The 20,316-nt window shown below is 37.1% G+C and overlaps 1 protein-coding gene across 1 annotated transcript; it reads right to left on the bottom strand.

The window, feature by feature from the left end:
- Positions 1-2,114: 2,114 nt before the first annotated feature.
- On the bottom strand, positions 2,115-13,955 carry LOC121453031 (arylacetamide deacetylase-like 2). The gene is made up of 5 exons (XM_041659543.1): positions 13,818-13,955; positions 12,264-12,486; positions 11,002-11,071; positions 8,609-8,780; positions 2,115-2,817 (listed from the first exon to the last, which is right to left on the bottom strand). The coding sequence occupies exons 1-5, from the start codon at positions 13,953-13,955 to the stop codon at positions 2,215-2,217; spliced, it is 1,206 nt and encodes a 401-aa protein (XP_041515477.1). The 3' UTR covers positions 2,115-2,214.
- Positions 13,956-20,316: the final 6,361 nt, after the last annotated feature.

The following is a 20,316-nucleotide window of genomic DNA, read 5'->3' as shown; positions in this document are numbered from 1 at the left end:
TGCCCTTGTTGGTACTGACAAAGGTGTGGGTCCCATAATAACAGAAGCGAGTAGGCCTACATATCAAGAGCTCAGATGGCTTCCTAAGTCACGCATGCAGTAGGCTAATGATGCACTTCAAAATATGAAAACAATACTATGAATAATTCTGACTCCCATAAAGAGTTGCCTAGGCGATGTCCCCAGTTAGTTCCTTGGGCAGCTGAGGATAGGGAACCTGAAATGGCCCTATCCTATAGCAATACTGACAAATATCTTGCATATCACCATAGAACCTTCATCTGGTGATGGATGGAGATAGAGACAGAAACCCACAGTGGAGCACCGGACTGAGCTCCCAAGGTCCCAATGAGGAGCAGAAGGAGGGAGAACATGAGCAAGGACGTCAGGACCACGAGGGGTGCACCCACCCACTGAGACAGTGGGGCTGATCTATTGGGAGATCACCAAGGCCAACTGGACTGTGACTGAAAAAGCATGGGATAAAACCGAACTCTCTGAACATGGCGAAAAATGAGGGCCGATGAGAATCCAAAGACAATGGCACAGGGTTTTGATCCTACTTCATGTTCTGTCTTTGTGGGAGCCTAGCCAGTTTGGATGTTCACCTTCCTAGACATGGACGGAGGGGGGAAGACCTTGGACTTTCCACAGGGCAGGGAACCCTGACTGCTCTTTGGACTGGAGAGGGAGGGGGAGAGGAGTGGGGGGAGGGGGAGAAGGTTTCGAGGAGGGGGAGGGAAAAGGGAGGCTGGGAGGAGGCGGAAACTTTTTTTTCTTTTTCTCAATAAAAACTTTAAAAAAAAAAAAGAGTTGCCTAGGTATCATCTTGGATTAAGGATCATTGTCTAAAAGAGAATGAAGTTTCAGGTTTTTAAAAATTAAACTATAATTGCCTAACATCAATTTCTATTTTCTCCCCGAAATCCATACGTCCCTATTCCCTCTCAAATTGCACACACACACACACACACACACACACACACACACACACACACACGGTTAATATATAAAGACAATGTGCTAAGTTCTTTTAGTGCTATTTCCACATATGTGATTCTAGTGTTGACAACTTGATATCAGATAGCCAATGAGGAGGTTCACTCCTGTTGTTGAATATTGCTTTAACTGTGTAAAGGTGTGTTACATTTGTTTATGCTGCATTTGTTTAACTATGGAAAGAAGTGTTGCATTGGTTTTACCTTGGCTGCCTAAGGCACGTGATTGATCTAGTAAAATACTGAATGGTCAATAGTTAGGCAGTAGAGGAGTAGATGGGACTGGTGGGCAGACAGTCATAAGCAGGAGGAGGAATCTAGGCTCCAGAGAGAATGAGGGAAAAAGAGAGGGACATGTCCAGTCCAGCCAGTCAGGCATCTACCAGCCAACAGACAGAGAGGAAGCAGGAAGTAGGACTTACAGAATTTAAGAAATTTAAAAAGCCTCAAGGCAAAATGTAGATGAAGGAAAATGGTTAAACTAAGTTATAAGAGCTAGTGGTAGAAGCATAAAATAAGGTCAAGAATTCATGAGTAATAATAAGTCTCCATGTTATGATTTGGGGGCTGGCAGTCCAAGAATGCCTGCTACACATACCTGGCTTGATCTTACTAAAGTTTAAATAAAATTCAAATATTTAAGCTTTGGGACAATTTGTGGTGAAGACGTTAACGTTGGTGCCCAGTACACAGAAAAGTATATTATTAAGTTATAAGCAATAAATAGACTTCATGTACAGTGAATATAATAAATACTGATCTAATTCACAATGACGAAACTGATTTTTTGTATGAATAACACACAACTAAAACTTGTGATTGAAATACAGTTTAATGATCACTGCAAACAAATGCAACTACAATGTTCTAACTCCTCATTCATCACTGCATTCTTGTCACTGTCTTGAATCTCCTGCCCTTTTGAATATAATAGTATTCACATTTTAGTACTGAACTATTCAGTTTGATTTCTCAGAGAATATCTCTACTCATGGTGTTAAAGATGGCAATAAAATGAATATCTTCATTTTATTGAATTGAAAAGTCTCAAAATTAAGTAGCTTCCCAATATACTAACCATATTTATTCTAACTTAAAATTAGGTTTATCCAAAGTTCAAATCATGTTCAGACTCTTTAATTTTAAAATACTTTAAATTATAACCTTTGGGTGAAATTGTTAGCTATATGTACTGATAGCTATATGTACAATTGATTTATAGATTTTCTTGTAGCCAACTTACATACTTATCTATTATTCTCAAACCTGAATGTAAATACATTGGTGCTGTGACAAATGATATGGCTCCATGGATTGTATCCTCTATGTGTTCATGTGTAACTGGAACTCCTACATTTCTGAGTCGGGTGACATAAATAAGTCCATCATCTCTTAGAATGTCATGTTCACATGTGATGATATAAGTTAATGGCAAATTTTGTAATTGGGAGTCATTGACTAACAAAGGTGACAGTCTACTATCCAGAAGTGCTGGATAGGTAGCATTCAGCCTCCCAAGAACGGGCTCCCTATAAACATGGTTCTTCTTATACCTCTCAGGAAGGAAGTGACTCCAGTTCACAAACTTGAACAAGTCTCTTGATCCTTCAGGCATGTACTCATTTCTCAGTATTGCCTCTGGCAGTTCTTCATCTTCTGTTACATATCGGGTTGACAACTTAATTGCTAACTTCCTTGACAAAAAGGGACCGTTTTCATACTCTCGATAAGATGGCGTCCACGTATCAATCCCCTGTAGGCTAGGGTATATTATGGCCTGTGCCTTAATTTTGTTTCTGTATTCTGGATCATTCTGTAGCTGTAAATAAAACACATGATGAGTGTTAATGAGTCAACAGCTTTAACAAAAAAGAATAGGTAACTATGTTTTGATGTCCTGAGGTAAATAAATTTATTAAACTGAAATAGTATCTGAGTATTGCTCTCATAATATTTACTCATGGTTTCAAAAATGAGACTCTCATTCCATCTTCTTCATACTTGGCATCCAAACAAGACCTTGAGCTGGAGAATTCTACTAGAGATGGCAGAATGGCTATATTCTAAAATACTTTTAGTTTTTGGTGACAAGTTGTTTTTATCTATCTATCACATACTGTCCTCCTGTGTTAGCCTCCCATGTGGTTTTAACCTAGGCATGTGTCATCATGCACAGCTTGTTTATGTTGACATACAGGAATCTACAATAGCAGAAACAATGAATATGGTAAAACAGCATGTCGAAAACCCATTCAGATGGAGCATGAACATTTGTTGTTACATGTTGAAAACAATTCTATCATATGCCTCACCTTTAGCTACTAGTGTTATAATATGACAGAAAACACAAAGAATAATTTACAACAGTCAGAAGAGAAAAAGAAAGTAATGGAATGTTTCACGTGTAATCTGTCTCTGCCGGGAACGGGAAGAGCCCTGAGTTTACAGTCATAAGAAGATCCTTCCTTTCATTTCCTAGTTAGCAAGCTGAAGGAGAGACCTTGCAGTGGGTCCCTGCAGCAGTGTGCTTTTATAGCAGACTGCAGCATCCCCAAATGTGTCTGCATCCCTCCACAGGAAGTTCAGGATGTGCTGAGCGCAGGGTCATGCCCTCATCAGAAAGTGAATTTATATGAAATGAGAGGGCTAGTTGAAATCTCAACAGCACATCACAAGGAAAGTATCTGACCAACTTCAAAATGCACAACACATCATAGGTACAAAGTTCTTAGCCCAGCGGTGGTAGCACATGCCATTACTCCCAGCACTTGGGATGAAAAGACCAGTGAATCTCTGTTGGTTCAAGGCCAACCTGCTCTACAGAGCAAGTTCCAGGACAGGTTCAAAACTACAGAGAAACCCTGTTTTGAAACGTTCCCCCCAGCACACACCAAGAAGAAGAAGAGGAGGAGAGAGGAGGAGGAGCAGAGACGAGGAAGAGGAGGGGAGAGAAGGAGGAGGAGGAGAAAGAGGAGGAAGAGGAGGAGGAGGAGGAGGAGGAGGAGGAGAAGGAGAAGAAGAAGAAGAAGAAGAAGAAGAAGAAGAAGAAGAAGAAGAAGAAGAAGTCCTGCAAGTTCAGAAAAAAAAGGAAGAGTGTTTTACAGCTCTCCTACCAGTGGCTTTAGGCTGGTAATTTTCCAAATAAAATGCAGTGTTTCAGAAAGTTGAGAGAATAAGTAGCAGTGAACACAACAGTAAAACTGAGACTGAGCCAAATAACTTTTCTGCATATAAACAGGCATAGTGTCCAGTTGAGTTAATGCCTGCACGTGATCTTCCATTTAAAAACTAGAATAGTCCCCAGTTGAGTAAACGCCCATGGTTGGTGCTTGAAGCAGGGAGATTATACTGCAATATAAACTTTCCTTGGTTCGTCAAAATATAGGAGAAACTTATTAATTAAGTGAAATCTGGGGAGATGGCTCAGTTTAAAATCTTTGCTAGAACAAGTCTATGGACCTGGGCATAGTGTCAGCCTAGCCTCCAGTGCTAGGGTGAAGAAAGACATGTCTCCTGACCTCACTGGCCATTTAATCTGATAGATAATCCTGATAAGGTCCAGGGACAGTGAAAGTACTTGTATGAAAAATTATGATTTTCAAGGCCAAACTGGTTTGCTGGAAATTTCCAGGCTCACAAACATTACACAGTGAGACTCTATTTTGGAAAGAAAGAAAGAAAAAAGATGGAAAGCAAATGAGGGAACTGCTGACTTCCACATGCTCACCATACATATGTACACACAAGGGCAAACTGACACACATATACTCCCATGAACATGGATCCACACAGAAACAAAACAAGACAAGAAAAAAAATGAATTAAATTGAATTAAGAAATTAAGAGAGACTAGTGGCTTTCTCGGGAATACTTCAAGCTCCACAGACTTTAAATCAAAAGAAACAAAGACATACCAGTGCGTTTATGGGTTAGAAAATAGAAAAGAGCCAAGGTAGAGACAAGAGTCGGGGAATTGGAGGTATCTCTAACACTAATCTGAGCCACACAGTTACTTCTTCAAATGCAAAGATATGAGGAAGTTTGTCCTTATCTCTAATTCCTTCCTAAAACTGCAGTTCTTTATTATTATAAAACCCAAAATAGTGACTCCTAGTGTACTAAAACACTCCCAGAATATCACCTGCCAGATCCCCCAGAAGCTCTGGTGAACAGGCTTAAGGGTCCTTCTTAAGCAAGAGAAGAGTACTGGAAGACGTCTCACTGCCTGGTCTTATCAGCTCTGTGGAGTAACAACAAATGTTTCATACATTGAGAAGCCAGAGAGCCCGTGGGCTCTGCCTTGGTCAAAGGGGTCCAGATCGGAGACATCTTAGCAAAACCATTGCCTTTTCCAACCTTTCACATCTCACAGCAGCATTTATAAACAAATATCTTTTGGCTGCTGTTGCTCCTTCCTCAGCATTCAAACAATTCAAAGAGAACATAATAACATACAGTATCCAGACTCTCTGTTTATTTTTCAACTTTACAAGGCTTTAGTTTATAACCTCTATTTTTTATTTTTATTTTTAATTGTTGACTTTTTGAGACAGAGTTTTTCTGTGTATATCTGGCTGTCCTGGAACTCCCTCTGTAGACCAGGGTGTCATTGAACTCACAGAGACCTGTGAGCCTCTGCCTCCCTAAGTGTTGGGATTAAAGGAGTGCCACCACACTGTGAACTCACTGAGGTCTGCCTGCTGGTCTTCCAAGTGTTGGGATTAAAGGTGTGTGCCACCACACCCAACTACTCTCTCTCTCTCTCTCTCTCTCTCTCTCTCTCTCTCCTTTAAAGACTTTTCACTTTTTCTTTTCTCTCCCAAGCCTGCATATGTTTTTAACACACTGTAAATATTTAGTGGCTTTCTTCATCTTTGAATCTCTTTTTACTGTATATCTCTCTTTTTCTATACCATGTGAGTCTTTAATTTGCTAAGCAATATGGAGAGCATTAAAGCCATGCCTTTGACGGCTGGATCCAGCCCATTCCATAGCTTTCTATTGCCACAACTCTATGGTGTTTCAAGGTCCCTGCCACCAAGCAAGCTGCAGCAGTCTGCTCAAAAACCGCATTAAAATGCTCTGTAGCCAGGCCTCCTGCCTAAAAGAGTCAGAGTTTGTGCTGGCAGGGTAGCCCAGAAAGCCAGCATTTTAAAATGGCACAGCTTTTTTCCTGCTATGGCTGAAAACCAAAAAGCATGCAGTCAGCTTCTCATCAATACCATTTAAATGTTTCATGGCAGGGCTTTTTAAAAGAGCTGCAAGGTTTTACAGCTGAAGCTTAATCAGGAAGCCTCTCTTAAATGAGACACATTTGTGTCTAGCAAACAGAGCCCACCTGAGAAAATGCTGCTATCAATAAGCTGTGTTTAACTCTATTCTTTTTTGTCTAGAATTAATTCCCAAGCTCTCTCAGGCTTTATGTGGATGCAGTTGTCCACGTCACACCCATGCTTTGGCGGGGGGAGTGGTCACTCTTACCCCAGAGTCAATGTGGTGTTAAATCTTGTATAAACATCGAGACCCTCTCTCCCACTGCCCTTGCCCTAGAACCTCAGAAGGAAAACCACTGCAGTTAGATTGCTATCCTCTGCCTCCTCAGTTAGATTAGACAGCTCAGGCAAAGAGGTGTATAGTAAGCACTGTGTCATAAATTGCTTCAATTATTTCTAGACTTTTCGTGAAGATGCCTTTATAAATTTTAAGAGACACCCCAGGGTTGGAGAAGCAGGAGAGGCAATGGTTTAGCAGAGATTCCTCATGCCACTCATGTCACTCTGAGTGACAAAGCAGGATATACAGGATGACTGCAGGCCAGGAGAGGACCTGCTGGTAGGCACTATCAGAGCAGGTCTTAGCATGCCATAACCAGCATAGAATCGTTTCTGTGGTTACATAGAGCAATGGAAGGAAACACGGAGGATGGAGGGAGGGAGAGATTAATCTAAAATATCCCATTATCCTTAATTGTTGCTGGTGTGCAACTTAACACGTTTTGTCACAAATATATTAATACTAATAGCCACACGTCCTCCCCTATACTGCCTGCTAATCTAGAATCCAATGTCTTCACCTATCATATTTCATGATTTAAGTAAATTTAATCTTCTTTAGTTACGTGGGATATAAAATGTCCAATGAAAATTATTACATGTGCTGTGGCAAGACCTTTGGAGCCTATATAGTGACCTTGCAGTGTCTAACCCCAAGTTTTCCTATTTTGGACTTTTATTTCACGTTGTTCTGATTGAGACATTGCTCTAATTCTTCCTTCTTGGAATATGAAAGTATTTAATTCATTTAGGATCTTTTGGGAACCCACAGGAATAGACTTTGAAATTTTAGAGAAACTGAGAATTTTAGAGTGAAAACCATCAACGTCTTTGAATTTGTAAAGATTGTGGGACTTTCAAAGTTGCTATGTGTTTCATATTGATATAATGATATTAATATGACATGTTGGGCATAAACAAGAAAGGGAAGGTTGCCGTTAAATAATGATGTGCCTGTGCGTTAAGCTGACAAGCGTTCAGGAGCTCTGGCTGGTTTGTCTTTCATTTTGTTTTGTCAGTTTGACACAGGCTAGATTTATTTGAGAGGGGAAAAAAAAGGAAATGTCTTTGTAGGTTTATTCTGTGGATGAGACTGAAGATTTTCTAAACAAGAGATTTTTCTGCCCAGCCCACTGTAGGAGGTTCTACCCCTGTACAGGTAATCCTCGATGATAGAAGCAAGCAGGCTGAATAAGCCACCAGGAATAAGTCACTGCGCACCATTCCTCCATTGCTTCTGCTCCATGACTCTTGCTGTATGTCCACAAAAAATGTATTAAAACAGCTTCACTTGTCTGCTCCACAGAGATAAACTCCTCCCACTGCCATGGATTTTCTGCCTTCAGTTTCTGTACCATGTCAAACCATAAGTCCAAATAACTCATTTTCTTCTACCCTTTTCTTATTAGGTCTTCTAGTCAGAGAGACAAGAAAGTAATCAATTTGCATCAATACAATGACACCAAATTCAAACAAATTTTATAATTTATCTTTGAAAAGCTAGCAATAAAACTTATACTAAACAATTGTTCATAGTTATTGTTGTGTATTTTTTTAAAAAAATACTATGATAATGTAGACTCGATGGTGTGACTATATTCCAAGTAGCTGGCGGCTGATGGGGAGAGATTGCAAGCTCATGGCATAGCCATAATACAGAACAGATTCAAATTCAGCCTGGGATGCTTAACAAGAAACCAACTCAAAAAGAGCTTAAAAAGAGGTAGTTCCGTAGTTCTATGGTAGATCATTTGTCTGGGGAACATATATCCTTAGATTCAGTGCCCACTAAGCACATGTGCACACACACACACACACACACACACACACACACACACACACACAGAATAGGATTATGAAATTCTTATGCTACATCACCTAATTTCTTGACTACAGCCACATCTAAATCTAAAATAATGCAAAAGAATAAATTATTTGGTTATGTTACATTTTATAGATTACAGGAAAAACATCATTCAGACACAATAACTAAAGTACCTCCTTTGAGTTAGGACTAAATTTTGCTGGTTCCAATCATACATAACACACATAACATACCAGTTGAGTCACTGATCCTGCCAGGCCACCCCCAGAGCTGTCTCCTGAAATACAGATGTGAGCAGGATCCACTCCATATTTTTCCAGAACTTTATCCTGGAGAAAGAACTTGATCGCAACAATACAATCTTCAATGGCAGCTGGGAATAGATACTGAGGAGCAAGCCTGAAGCTTTAGAGGGAAATCAAACAAACAAACAAAAGAGAAACAAAGAACTTATGATTAGGCTAAAGTATCTAATTATCTCTAAAATATACTAGCAGATATATAAATAAATTTTGGCCCTACTTTGAACCTTTAAACCCATCAAATAAACCTAGGCTTACTAATAAATAACTTCTATTTTAAAATAAGACACAGATTCTGGTTTAGAAGTGTTTTTTTATATTAGTGCAATGAGGAGAAGAATAAGATAGCATGTATTTTCACCCTCATGAAGCCTGTAACTTCACCAAGCCCTGAAAATGGAGTTGGTGACTCAAAAGCAATTCATGATCATGGATTAGATTATTCAAGAAATTTAAAATCACAAATCCTGAGAGCAAAGTGTTGGTAGTTGTCTTCAATTAGAAACTTATTTGGCCAAAATTTCATAGAATTGTAGAATTCATTTCCTAAGCATGAGGATTTGAATTAAAATAAGCAGTTTGATATGTGGATATGTAAGCTATTTCAATGAGTATTATTAATATACTGTGATTCATTAGACAAAATATATAATATCTTCACTTCCTCATCCTTAATCCCATCTCCCTGTGCGTTCTTTTATGGAATCATGTCCTAAATGCTCTATTTTTTTTATTCTTACAATTTGCATTAGAATTTTTGAATTATTTATATTTCTATAATAAACAATATTATTCAGATAGTCCTTGTGAATTTTTAAATTTTAAGGTGTGTCTAAATGTTTAAAAAGAGCATAATATCAACCATGAAACATCAAAATACAATTTTAAATAATGGTGAAGAACAAAGGTTGCCTGCAATATTTTAGAATCCTTAAACTAGATATAATTTTACTCTCTTAAAATCTTATGTAAATTGGGCAGGAGAGATGGCTCAGTGGTTAAGGGCATTGCCTGCTCTTCCAAAGGTCCTGAGTTCAATTCCCAGCAACGACATGGTGGCTCACAACCATCTGTAATGAGGTCTGGTGCCCTCATCTGGCCTGCAGACATACACATGGACAGAATATTGTATACATAATAAATAAATAAATATTTTAAAAAAGTCTTATGTAAATTATAACGTGATAAAGTTGGTTAAATTATAATGATAAAGGCACAGTTACGTTACAACTATACATTAAAAATTTCTCAAACATAACTGATCCACTTGCTTTAAAGCATTGGCTATGAGCACGAGAGTACTGAACCTGCTAGTTCATGCTACCTGACTTTATTATACTGTCAGAAAAAATTCTTTATAATGTTTCTGCAAAAATCTATAATTTTGTAAATCCATTCCCATGTTATAAAATTCGGAGGGAACAGCCAATTTTCTCCAACCTCATAATGAGGCATAAGAAGTATAGAATATACCCAAAAGGTCATAAAACAATAGCAGACAATCAACTTTCTAGTGTATTGTTGAACATTTGAACAAAACTCATGAATTAATAAGTGTTGTCATTGAAAAGGTTCTTGAGATGTTTGAGTGGTTTCCAACATTTGTTCTAATTGATATTACTTGGCCCAAAAATGACTCTAACATATATTGATTGCTTCTACCCCTCATGATGTGGGATTTCCCTCTGTATGCTGTCATCATAATTAATGAATAGAATTGCTTTGGACCTATAGCAGGGCAGAACTTAAGTAGGAATGGAAGACTAAACTGAATGCTGGGAGAAAGAAGGGCAGTGTCAGAGAGAAGCCAGAGACAGACAGCCTAACTTCAGCTGGTAAGCCACAGCCACATGGCAATACACAGATTAATAGAAATGGGTTAAATTAATATGTGAGAGTTAGCCAATAAGAAGCTAGAGCTAATGGGCCAAGCAGTGATTTAATTAATACAGTTTCTGTGTGATTATTTTGGGACTTAGCAGCCAGGTACTAACAAGCATCTTTCTTATTATCCCCTTAGGTATGATGAATATACACTATAGGCGTACGTATTACCTAAGTAGTATTTATGTTCTTAAAGCTGCCACTGATCTATTGGCAAAGATGTTCACATCTCTGCTTCTCATAAGAGTCTACCATGGCAGAGATGAATGCAAAATGGAGTTTTGTTGAGGAAATTTTGATATTATAAGGTTAAGAAAACAATTTTAACCCCAAATTTCCTAGCAGCAATCCAGCCACCACTGCGGATTTTGCAACTTGTTCTGTAAACTATCTTAGGTGGGAGGGCAAGGGCACGATACTAAAAATAGCCAGTCTCTTACTCTGGGGCCACCACAACAGCATCAAGTCTGCTGGCCGTCATTCGGTTCATGAAATCATAGGGCCGCATCTCTGAAATGACAGACATAAATAGAGAACAGAGCTGTGTAAATGCCAGGCAATGGAAACCTAGACACATCTATGAATCCTAAGAGAAATCAGAATTGTGATTACTTAATGAAAATCTTGCAGTCTACACTTTGGCCACCACATGTAAAAAAATCTCCACTGGAGTTAGAAAACCTTCCTTAACTCCTACCCACTAAATCCGTCCTAACCCAGGCCAGAAGAGAAGACTCTTGCTAGGTCACAATGAAAGAAGCTTGCTGTGCCTTGATGACCTGTTTGGGATTCTCAGAAAACTTGCTCTGGCTTCCTGTGTTGCCAGCTTCACCTGACTCCAGTTTCACAGCCTGGTGCACTGTGACTGCTTTCCTGCCTCTCATTTCTGTGGTCAGTTACATCTGGAGGAGGCTGTGGCTGAGCAGTACTGAAGGACTACACCAGGCATTGCCTCACAGACAGTGACTGACGAGCAGTGGTGATGATCACAGTCCCAAAGCTTAAATAGTAGCAAGCTGTCCTTTCATAGAATTTATATTTTACTTTACAGGAGAGGAAAAAGTTTATGACTTGACTCTCTCAAAGTAACCATGTCCATACCATAAAATTGGCAATAAATCAGAACTCTAGAAGTATGTTGAAGATCATATTATACTCATTATTATAATATTCATAAATTTAGGTAGTCACCTTAATTCATCTATCTTTAACGATCTTTTAGAGTTTCAGACTTTTTAATAAAGGGACTTTAGTTTACCTAAAGCCTAATATACCTCGCACGATAATATTTTAAATGATCTTTTTCATAATAAGAAGTTTAGGCTTTAAAATACACTTTAAATTGCAGCTTTGAACATAATTGAAAATTTTAATTGTAGTTAAAATCAATTAGCGTATTCTTGTTTACAATATTTTTTAAATAAATTAACTATGGATTGAATTTAGTTGTTATATCAAGAGGTAGGGACAAAATAAGTTTATTATGATTAAAATCTTAGCAGAAATCAATGCAAAATTTGTAAGTAAAAACCAATTAATTTAAGTGAATTTATTATATAAAACATAATGACTACTGTTAAATGCTCAATGGAAAAATTAACTCATTGCAGGAGTACGTGTAACAAGATCATGAGATGCAGAGTATTGCATTTCACATAGCAATTGCAATCAAATTAAAACACACATTACAAAATACACTTACTGCAGCTTCCCGTGACAAAAGCACCACCATGAATGTAAATGACAGCTGGTCTCTGTCTTTCAGACTTTCTTTTTGGCAAATACAGACGAACAGGAATGTTACTGAAGTCTGTGTCAATCACTGTAAGGTTTTCATCTGAAATTGCCTCTATATTTTGAGTTCTCATTAATACGAAGAAAAAATCTTCAAATTTCATTAGACCCATATTTTCAAAAAATGTGGCCTATCAAAACAAAATTCAAATGCATGCATTTTTTTAATTTTAGTAACACTAAATTCACATAAAGATGCAATGGGAAAAAGAGTAAGTGCTGCAATAATGCTATAGTGTGAATAGCACATCCTTCACCAAAGGAGAAATGCACATCTCAGAAGATGGAGAAGAAAGGTATGGAAACACAGAAGGGAAAGATGGCTGAAATACAATGTCTTCCAAACACGACAAGGCACTTGCACGTATCACCTCATAGATGCTCCTATTATCTGCATGAGATGTGCAATGACCAAATCAAATAATATGTAAGCATTTACTGGGGCCTTGTAACACAAGATAATTCACCTGTTTGTGCATGTGTTCTCCCTAAACCTTCCTCTTCCCAGAGTACCTATAAGACTTCCAGACAGACGTACATTTTGGTAAAAAATAACATGGTGTACTCTTGAGTTCAGTTTTTGAATGTGTCATTATAAAATCTGCATCCTAGCAACACAGACCTAATATAGAAAACAGCAGTAGCAAGTGCCAAGATGTGGCCCTTGAGCATCAGAATGCCTCTGAGACATGTCAGGAAGCACGTGTGTCACACAGCACACTCTCTGCCCAGGAAGATGCAGTGCAGCTTGCCAGTGAGCTTCCCAGATGGGCTCCCCCAGCAGACTAATGCAAAAGAAGATATGACAGCCAGATAGCTCCCACAAATAATTATAAAGTGATATGAAAAAGTCAGAAATAAATGCCACTGTCGTGATGTTTTCTGATTATTAAAAGATACTTTATTTTAACATTAACACAGAACTTAGATAAACCTGTATTGAAATCATCATCACCATTTGACAAACTATTAACACACTTAAAATTGGTAAATGTAAATAAAATATAAACTTTCTTTGGGAACGAGAGTGTACAATTTTGAATATAGGAAGCCTAAGAACTACTTAAAAAGAAAAAAAAGATACTAAAACAGTAGAAGGAGAAAAATAAATCAAAATTTTATGATATGAATGATTTTACATGTGAGCTTAAGAAGACATACGAGTCTTTCTGAGAGCCATCAAATATTTTCAAGCATCTGAACAATTACTCAAATATTCCTTTAGTAATCCTGGTTATTTTTGCTGTCAGTATATACTTAACTTTAGAAGTACACATTTACAAACATTGCATCTTCATTAGATAATAAAGCATGTTAGCAATTAACTCAAATGTTAACTACATAAACTATAATATTATTTGGTAAGTAAAGCATTTGAAAGAGCAAAGTCTCTCTCAAAATACTGACTCAATACACTTCATTTGTAACAAGGCCTCCCAATTTCCCAGGAAAAATATATTACCGTGAGCGTTGCTATTTTCGCAAGAATATCTATGAGTCTCACTTTCCAGGGTTCTTCAAAGTTTTCTGGTATGGGTATATAAGTATAATAAGCAAGAAGGATGCAAGATAATCCAAAGAGCAGCATTTTATTCCCCATGCTAAAACTCCAAACCTCTCTCTGCTGATAGTCAAATTGCTACCTCATATATAAATCGCTAAACAGTAAGACAAAGGTAGCAGGCCAAGTCTTCCAGACAACACGGCAATAAAGCAACTCATTTACTTTTCAGTTCTAAGGTCAGGCCACTGTTGTAACAGGTAATGCAGCTGTGCTTCTTTGTTTAACACAAGATACCATAAATAATCTATTGAAAATTGGGTCAAGAGTAAAACCATCACGAGAAGATCAATTTCTTTTTTTTTTAAGTATTTATTTATTTATTTATTTATTTATTATGTATACAATATTCTGTCTGTGGTGCAGGCCAGAAGAGGGCACCAGACCTCATTACAGGTGGTTTTGAGCCACCATGTGGTTGCTGGGAATTGAACTCAGGTCCTTTGGACGAGCAGGCAATGCTCTTAACCTCTGAGCCATGTCTCCAGCCCGAGAAGATCAATTTCTTTCACATCAGTGAAACACATCTTAGTGAGACTCACAGCACAGGAAAGATTAAAATCCACTTTCTGGAGTCATTTTAAAAAAAGTAGTGACAAGAATTTAAAAATAATTTATGAGTAACATTTAATCAACGCAAAGGCTAAAGCCTATAGAACAGATTATTTTAAAAAAATAAAACCTACTATGTCAAGTAAGCACTAGGAGAGCACTAGATGGCAGGAAACTAAATGCTGGTCAAAATTATATAAATAATTCACTTAATGAAGAAATATCTGGGCAATATTAATCACACATTGAAGTTAAACTTAGGGATACATAAGCTACTTGCATAATAATGAGAATATTATATTATATTAAGCAAACATTTGTAGCAGCATTGTATTATGTTCTGCATATAAATAAATATTTGAATAAACCTGACATATATCTGTTCTTTTATGAAATTTCCTTGCTCTTTTTTCATTGTTCTAAGCTCTGTCTATGAATATTCTCAAAGAATAAACTTCCTATTTGAGGCCACTTCCATGTTACTATAAGAAATTTGAGGCAGAACCTGTTACTGGCATGATTAATTGTTCCATGTTGTTCTTTGCTATGCTTCCCAACCTTGTTTTCACATCTACCAGAACAAAAACATGTACAGGACAAAAATGCCTTGTGCAAATAGCAAAGCACTGGAGAAACCAGGAAAATTAAACACACAGCTTACCACTCTCCCTGGAATGCTAGGAATGATGTATTCTTACAATTAGGTGATCCATTACTGTTTGATGAGATAGACTAGTCTGTATTTTCCAGAATTAGTTTTTCTTCAAGCCCTTTCTCCCTAAACCTGGAGCATCATTTACAGACCATAAACCCCACCCTTACGAATGATGTCACTTGTGTTTTACAAAGGCTAAGTGACTCCTTTGTTATCTTGAGACCAGGCCAGTCTTAACACCCATCAGTACTATGTTTACCTTAACACAAGCTTTCTAAACACTAAATCATGGGCAGTATCTCTGAGACAGCAGTTCCCATTCTTGTGAAAGAAATCTGATGTACTTTTGAATCTCAGTGTAAATGTCTTAAAAGTTGTTATTCAAAATAACAGTTGTTAAAAATGTTAAAAGTTGTGCACTGTGGACTGACTTAATTGTTATTGGAATACCTTATTAAAAATTATACTATGCCTAAACATGGCTAAAACAAAATGATCTGGACCAGACGCTAGATGTCCTGGTTTCAGCACAGATTACAACAAAATCAGACTAAGTCATTCTCATCTCTTTGTGGACCATTTTCCCCCTACCTGCTCTAAAGCCTGAAAGATAAACACTACAAAAAAATCAGAAAAAGTCATTCTTCCCAAGCATTTGGGAATAAATATATGGCTCCTGGATAGAATATGCTGAGCACAGCAGGGTATAATTATGCATTCCGGAGTACATATGCCTAGTTATTGGTTGTTCAGCTCTTTATTAGACCAATCAGGTACTTTGGGCAGACAAAGTAACACAGCTTCTCAGAGTTAAACAAATGCAGCATAAAATATTGCAGCACATCTTTGCATCATTAAACAAATATTCTACAACATAAGTAAAAGTAAAACATTTTAAATTAATATTTCACATTATTTTCCCCTTTTCATTTTAATTGAAACAAAAAGTTTTAAAGTTTAATATAGTAAAACTAAATACAACAAAAGCAACTATGACCTTTACAATATTTTGTCCATTTTATTTAGCAAATTCAGAGAAAATATTGCATTATCTATCTCATCTTAGTCATTCCAGCATTTTATAAAATTCATTATAGCTAATTTTGAATCAGACACCCTATATGACATTTAAATACAAGTTAATATCCACATACTTATGGAATGAAATTATTTTTATATTATGCCTGAAAATGGACTGTTAATATGATAATATTTCCATTTTCAATATATATATATATATATATATATATATATATATATATATATGGCAGGAATGGTTACTGTGAACATGATTCCAACATTTTATACCTAATATATTTTCTATCATAACTAAAGAAAACTATAACTCTAATTATTTAGTTTTTAACTCCATCAAAGATCCCAGAAGGAAGATGTAATGTTACCTAACAACGTAGATATCTGGTTGCTTGGACAATCACATAAGCTGTTTGGCAACTTTGAAGCACTCATCTTTGACCTACAAGCCTAGAATATCTGGCAGACTTTTCAGTGAACCAGGAAATCTGAAGGGAAGGACAGTCACACGTTGTATTGACAAAGGTCATCAGTTGCTTTCCTCTGTTTCCTACAGAATGTAAGGCAGACTACTCTGTGAAATGGGAATCTCCAAGGACTGCCCTGCCGTGTCTTGGTGAAGTGCAAGTCTTTTTTTTTCTGTCTTGCCTATACAGTCTGTATAACATACTTTCAAACACTCAAGGCAAAAGCAATTTTTTGCCCAAATGGCTAGTGTTGCCTCACTGAAAGCAAATTCTATGCAGATTTTCGTTGATGCCCACCATCCTTTTGTGAAATACATTGGTGCTGCCAGGAGTAGATGTGTCTCCTTCTCATGAAATGCCTTATATTAGCAAAATACTTTAAATGCCATATTCTATAGATTTTTGAAGTGTTTGAAGAACATTTATCTATCTAAAATATATCTCTGTATGATCTTAAAATATATCAAACATATCTATGAATCTGATTGTTACAGAAGACTAATTATTGACCATTCAGTAGGGTGCATTTTTGTCTTATTGACTGTGTCTTTGCTTTACAGAAGCTTCTCAGTTTCAGGAGGGCCCATTTATTTATTGTTGCTCTCAGTGTCTGTGCTGGCATTATATTTCGGAGGTGGTCTAATGTGCCCATGCATTGAAGGCTACTTACCACTTTCTCTTCTATCAGGTTCAGTGTGGTTGGATTTATATTGAGGTTTTTAACCCATTTGCACTTGAGTTTTGTGTTTGGCAATAGATATGGATCTATTCTCATTCTTCTACATGTTGACATCCAGTTATGCCAGCACCTTTTGTTCGGAGGCATTACCATCCCTGACATAGAGCTCTAATACATAGCTACAGTAATGAAAACAGCTTGGTATTGGCATAAAAACAGAGACATTGACCAATGGAATCGAATTGAAGACCCGGATATTAGTTCACACCCCTATGAACACCCAATTTTTGACAAAGAAGTGAAAATTATACAACGGAAAAAAAGAAAGCATCTTTAAGAAATGTAACTTTCAAATTCAATAAATAGGTAATGTTGATTTCAACATATTTATTCTGTGTTTTAACACCTAGTTTGGTTCTATGTTCTTGAAATGGTTGTTTTAGTTCTTTTACTGAGGTGAAGGCTCATGAGAACAGAGGTTCAGTCTTCTCCTCCACCTGACTGTCTTGGGATGGTGTGGGTGGAACATGTTTCTTCGTTTCTTGAGCTACTTCTGTCTAGCTAATCAGCTCTCTTCTTGGTTTAGCTAGAGAGTAGATTTTTTTGTTTGTTTGTTTGTTTGTTTTTCCCCCATGCCCATGACTTTGGAGGTTACTGGTATTTCATGCTCAAAATCTTGGCAAGATTAAACAGAAACAGACCCGGAGCAGCAAACCATCACAGTGTTCTTTGAGTTTTGAGCTCCTTGGCAGGTATTCTGCTTCTCTTCAGCTTTCGGGTTCTCTGTACTTTATTCATTGGTGCCATTCACTAATTTCATTCATATTTGGAGGGAAAACAGAGTGAATCTTAGCTGCTCCCTTTCCCTGCATGCAGAATTTTACTCTTCTACCTTTTAGTCATTTGGAAACACTTTGGTCTGGTTTGTCCATTGTCAAGTCTACCCCTAAAGACTCTGATCTTGTTATAAGTCAAGTTGGGAATTGTTTTCTTTAAGTAAGAGAGTAGCATTACTCATCTTTATTGAAATGGTTAGTATATTTCAGTTATACTTTATGACTATTTTACATTTGCTGTGTGCCCCTCTGTAAGATATAATTTCTTAACATATTTATTATTTTACACAGAAGGGCTTAACTTTTGTTCTACCTGTTGTTTTTGTATTTATGCCTTTAATCACCTTTTTTTTGTCCTTTTTATTGGTTTAGACTATTTCTACTTAGTATACTTAAATGCTTATCTGTTTCCAATACAAGAGCAGGCATTACCTACGTTCCTATTTCCTGGTGTAGCAGTTTTCTCAATTGCTTGATATCTGCTTCGTGAAAGAATACAACATTTGGACCTACTCTTTTGCCCTCATCAACAGTTACAAACACACGCACACAAACAAATACATTTATTTTTTATTACTTTAAAAATAATACCAATCCAAATTTCCACTTCCTCCCCTCCTCCCACTTACTAGTTTACTAGAAATTTGAAAATTATTTCATTTCTATCAAAGTAAATAATGTAAGAAATATTTTGTCAGTTTGGGTTGATAGTTAGTTGATTATTGACTCCTTTGTTTTATTAATTCAGGAACAAAAAGATTACTGTAGATATTTAAATTCATAGTTATGATGAGTAAAATTAAAAATACAGAAACAGTAATTAAGCTTTCCTGGTTTGCCTATAACAATTTACTGTTCAAATGCCAAAGAAGAATCACATATGATAAGGTAAGAGAACAATGATCAGGTCACCGTTAAGGTGACAAAAATGTCAAACTGCAGTGAAAGAAAATTAATGAAAGTAATGAGGATAAGGGTTGTTTATCAACTGAACTCACAGATATCCATAATTTTCCAATTTGTTCAGCTGTAAGCTAAAGGGCAAAACAGGTGAAAACAACCATTTGGAAACAACAGCAATACCAAGACATCAGATAATTTGACAATGATTTTAGCGCCTCCCAGTAAAAATGCAGTTACTTATGCCCTTGTTGGTACTGACAAAGGTGTGGGTCCCATAATAACAGAAGTGAGTAGGCCTATGTATCATCAGCTCAGATGGCTTCCTAGGTCAGGCGTGCAGCAGGCTAATGATGCACTTCAAAATATGTAAACAATACTATGAATAATTCTGACTCCATAAAGAGTTGGCTAGGTATCATCTTGGATTAGGAATCATTGTCTAAAAGAGAATGAAGTTTCAGCTTTTTTAAAAATCCAATTGTAATTGCCTAACATCAGCTTCCATTTTCTCTTCGAAATTTATACGTCCCCTATTCCCTCTCAAATTGCAAACACACACACACACACACACACACACACACACACACACGGTTAAATATATAAAGAAAATGTGCTAAGTTCTTTTAGTGCTACTTCCACATATGTGATTCTAGTGCTGACAACTTGATATCAGATAGCCAATGAGGAGGTTCACTCCTGTTGTTGAATATTGCTTTAACTATGTGAAGGTGTGTTACATTTGTTTATGCTGCATTTGTTTAACTATGGAAAGAAGTGTTGCATTGGTTTTACTTTGGCTGCAGAAGGTACCTGATTGGTCTAGTAACAAACTGAATGGTCAATAGCTAGGCAGTAGAGGGGTAGGTGGGACTGGTGGGCAGACATAATAAGCAGGAGGAGGAATCTAGGTTCCAGAGAGAATAAGGGAGAAAGATAGGGACATACCCAGGTCCAGCACGTCAGGCATCTACCGGCCAACAGACAGAGAGGAAGCAGGAAGTAGGACTTACAGAATTTAAGAAATTTAAAAATCCTCTAGGCAAAATATAGATACAGAAAAATGTTTAAACTAAGTTATAAGAGCTAGTGGTAAAGCATAAAATAAGGTCAAGAATTCATGAGTAATAATAAGTCTCCATGTTATGATTTGGGGGCTGGCAGTCCAAGAATGCCTGCTACACATACATGGCATGATCTTACTAAAGTTTAAATAAGGTTCAAATATTTAAGCTTTGGGACATCTGTGGTGAAGACGTTAACCTTGGTGCCCAAT

Source organism: Microtus oregoni, unplaced genomic scaffold (assembly GCF_018167655.1).
Source record: "Microtus oregoni isolate MIOR12 unplaced genomic scaffold, Mior012 000010F_ref0000083, whole genome shotgun sequence".
NCBI classification, from domain to species: Eukaryota; Metazoa; Chordata; class Mammalia; order Rodentia; family Cricetidae; genus Microtus; species Microtus oregoni.
This window is presented reverse-complemented; position numbering and strand designations above follow the sequence as displayed.

Bases quoted from the DNA above. Each gene is read 5' to 3' on its own strand.
- LOC121453031 (XM_041659543.1), bottom strand. From the start codon at position 13,955: ATGGGGAATAAAATGCTGCTCTTTGGATTATCTTGCATCCTTCTTGCT. The intron at 8,781-11,001 runs GTAAGAGACTGG...TTCCCTCTAAAG, and splicing joins GCTGTTGTGGTGGCCCCAGA to CTTCAGGCTTGCTCCTCAGT. The intron at 2,818-8,608 runs GTATGTTATGTG...TTTTATTTACAG, and splicing joins CAGGATCAGTGACTCAACTG to CTACAGAATGATCCAGAATA.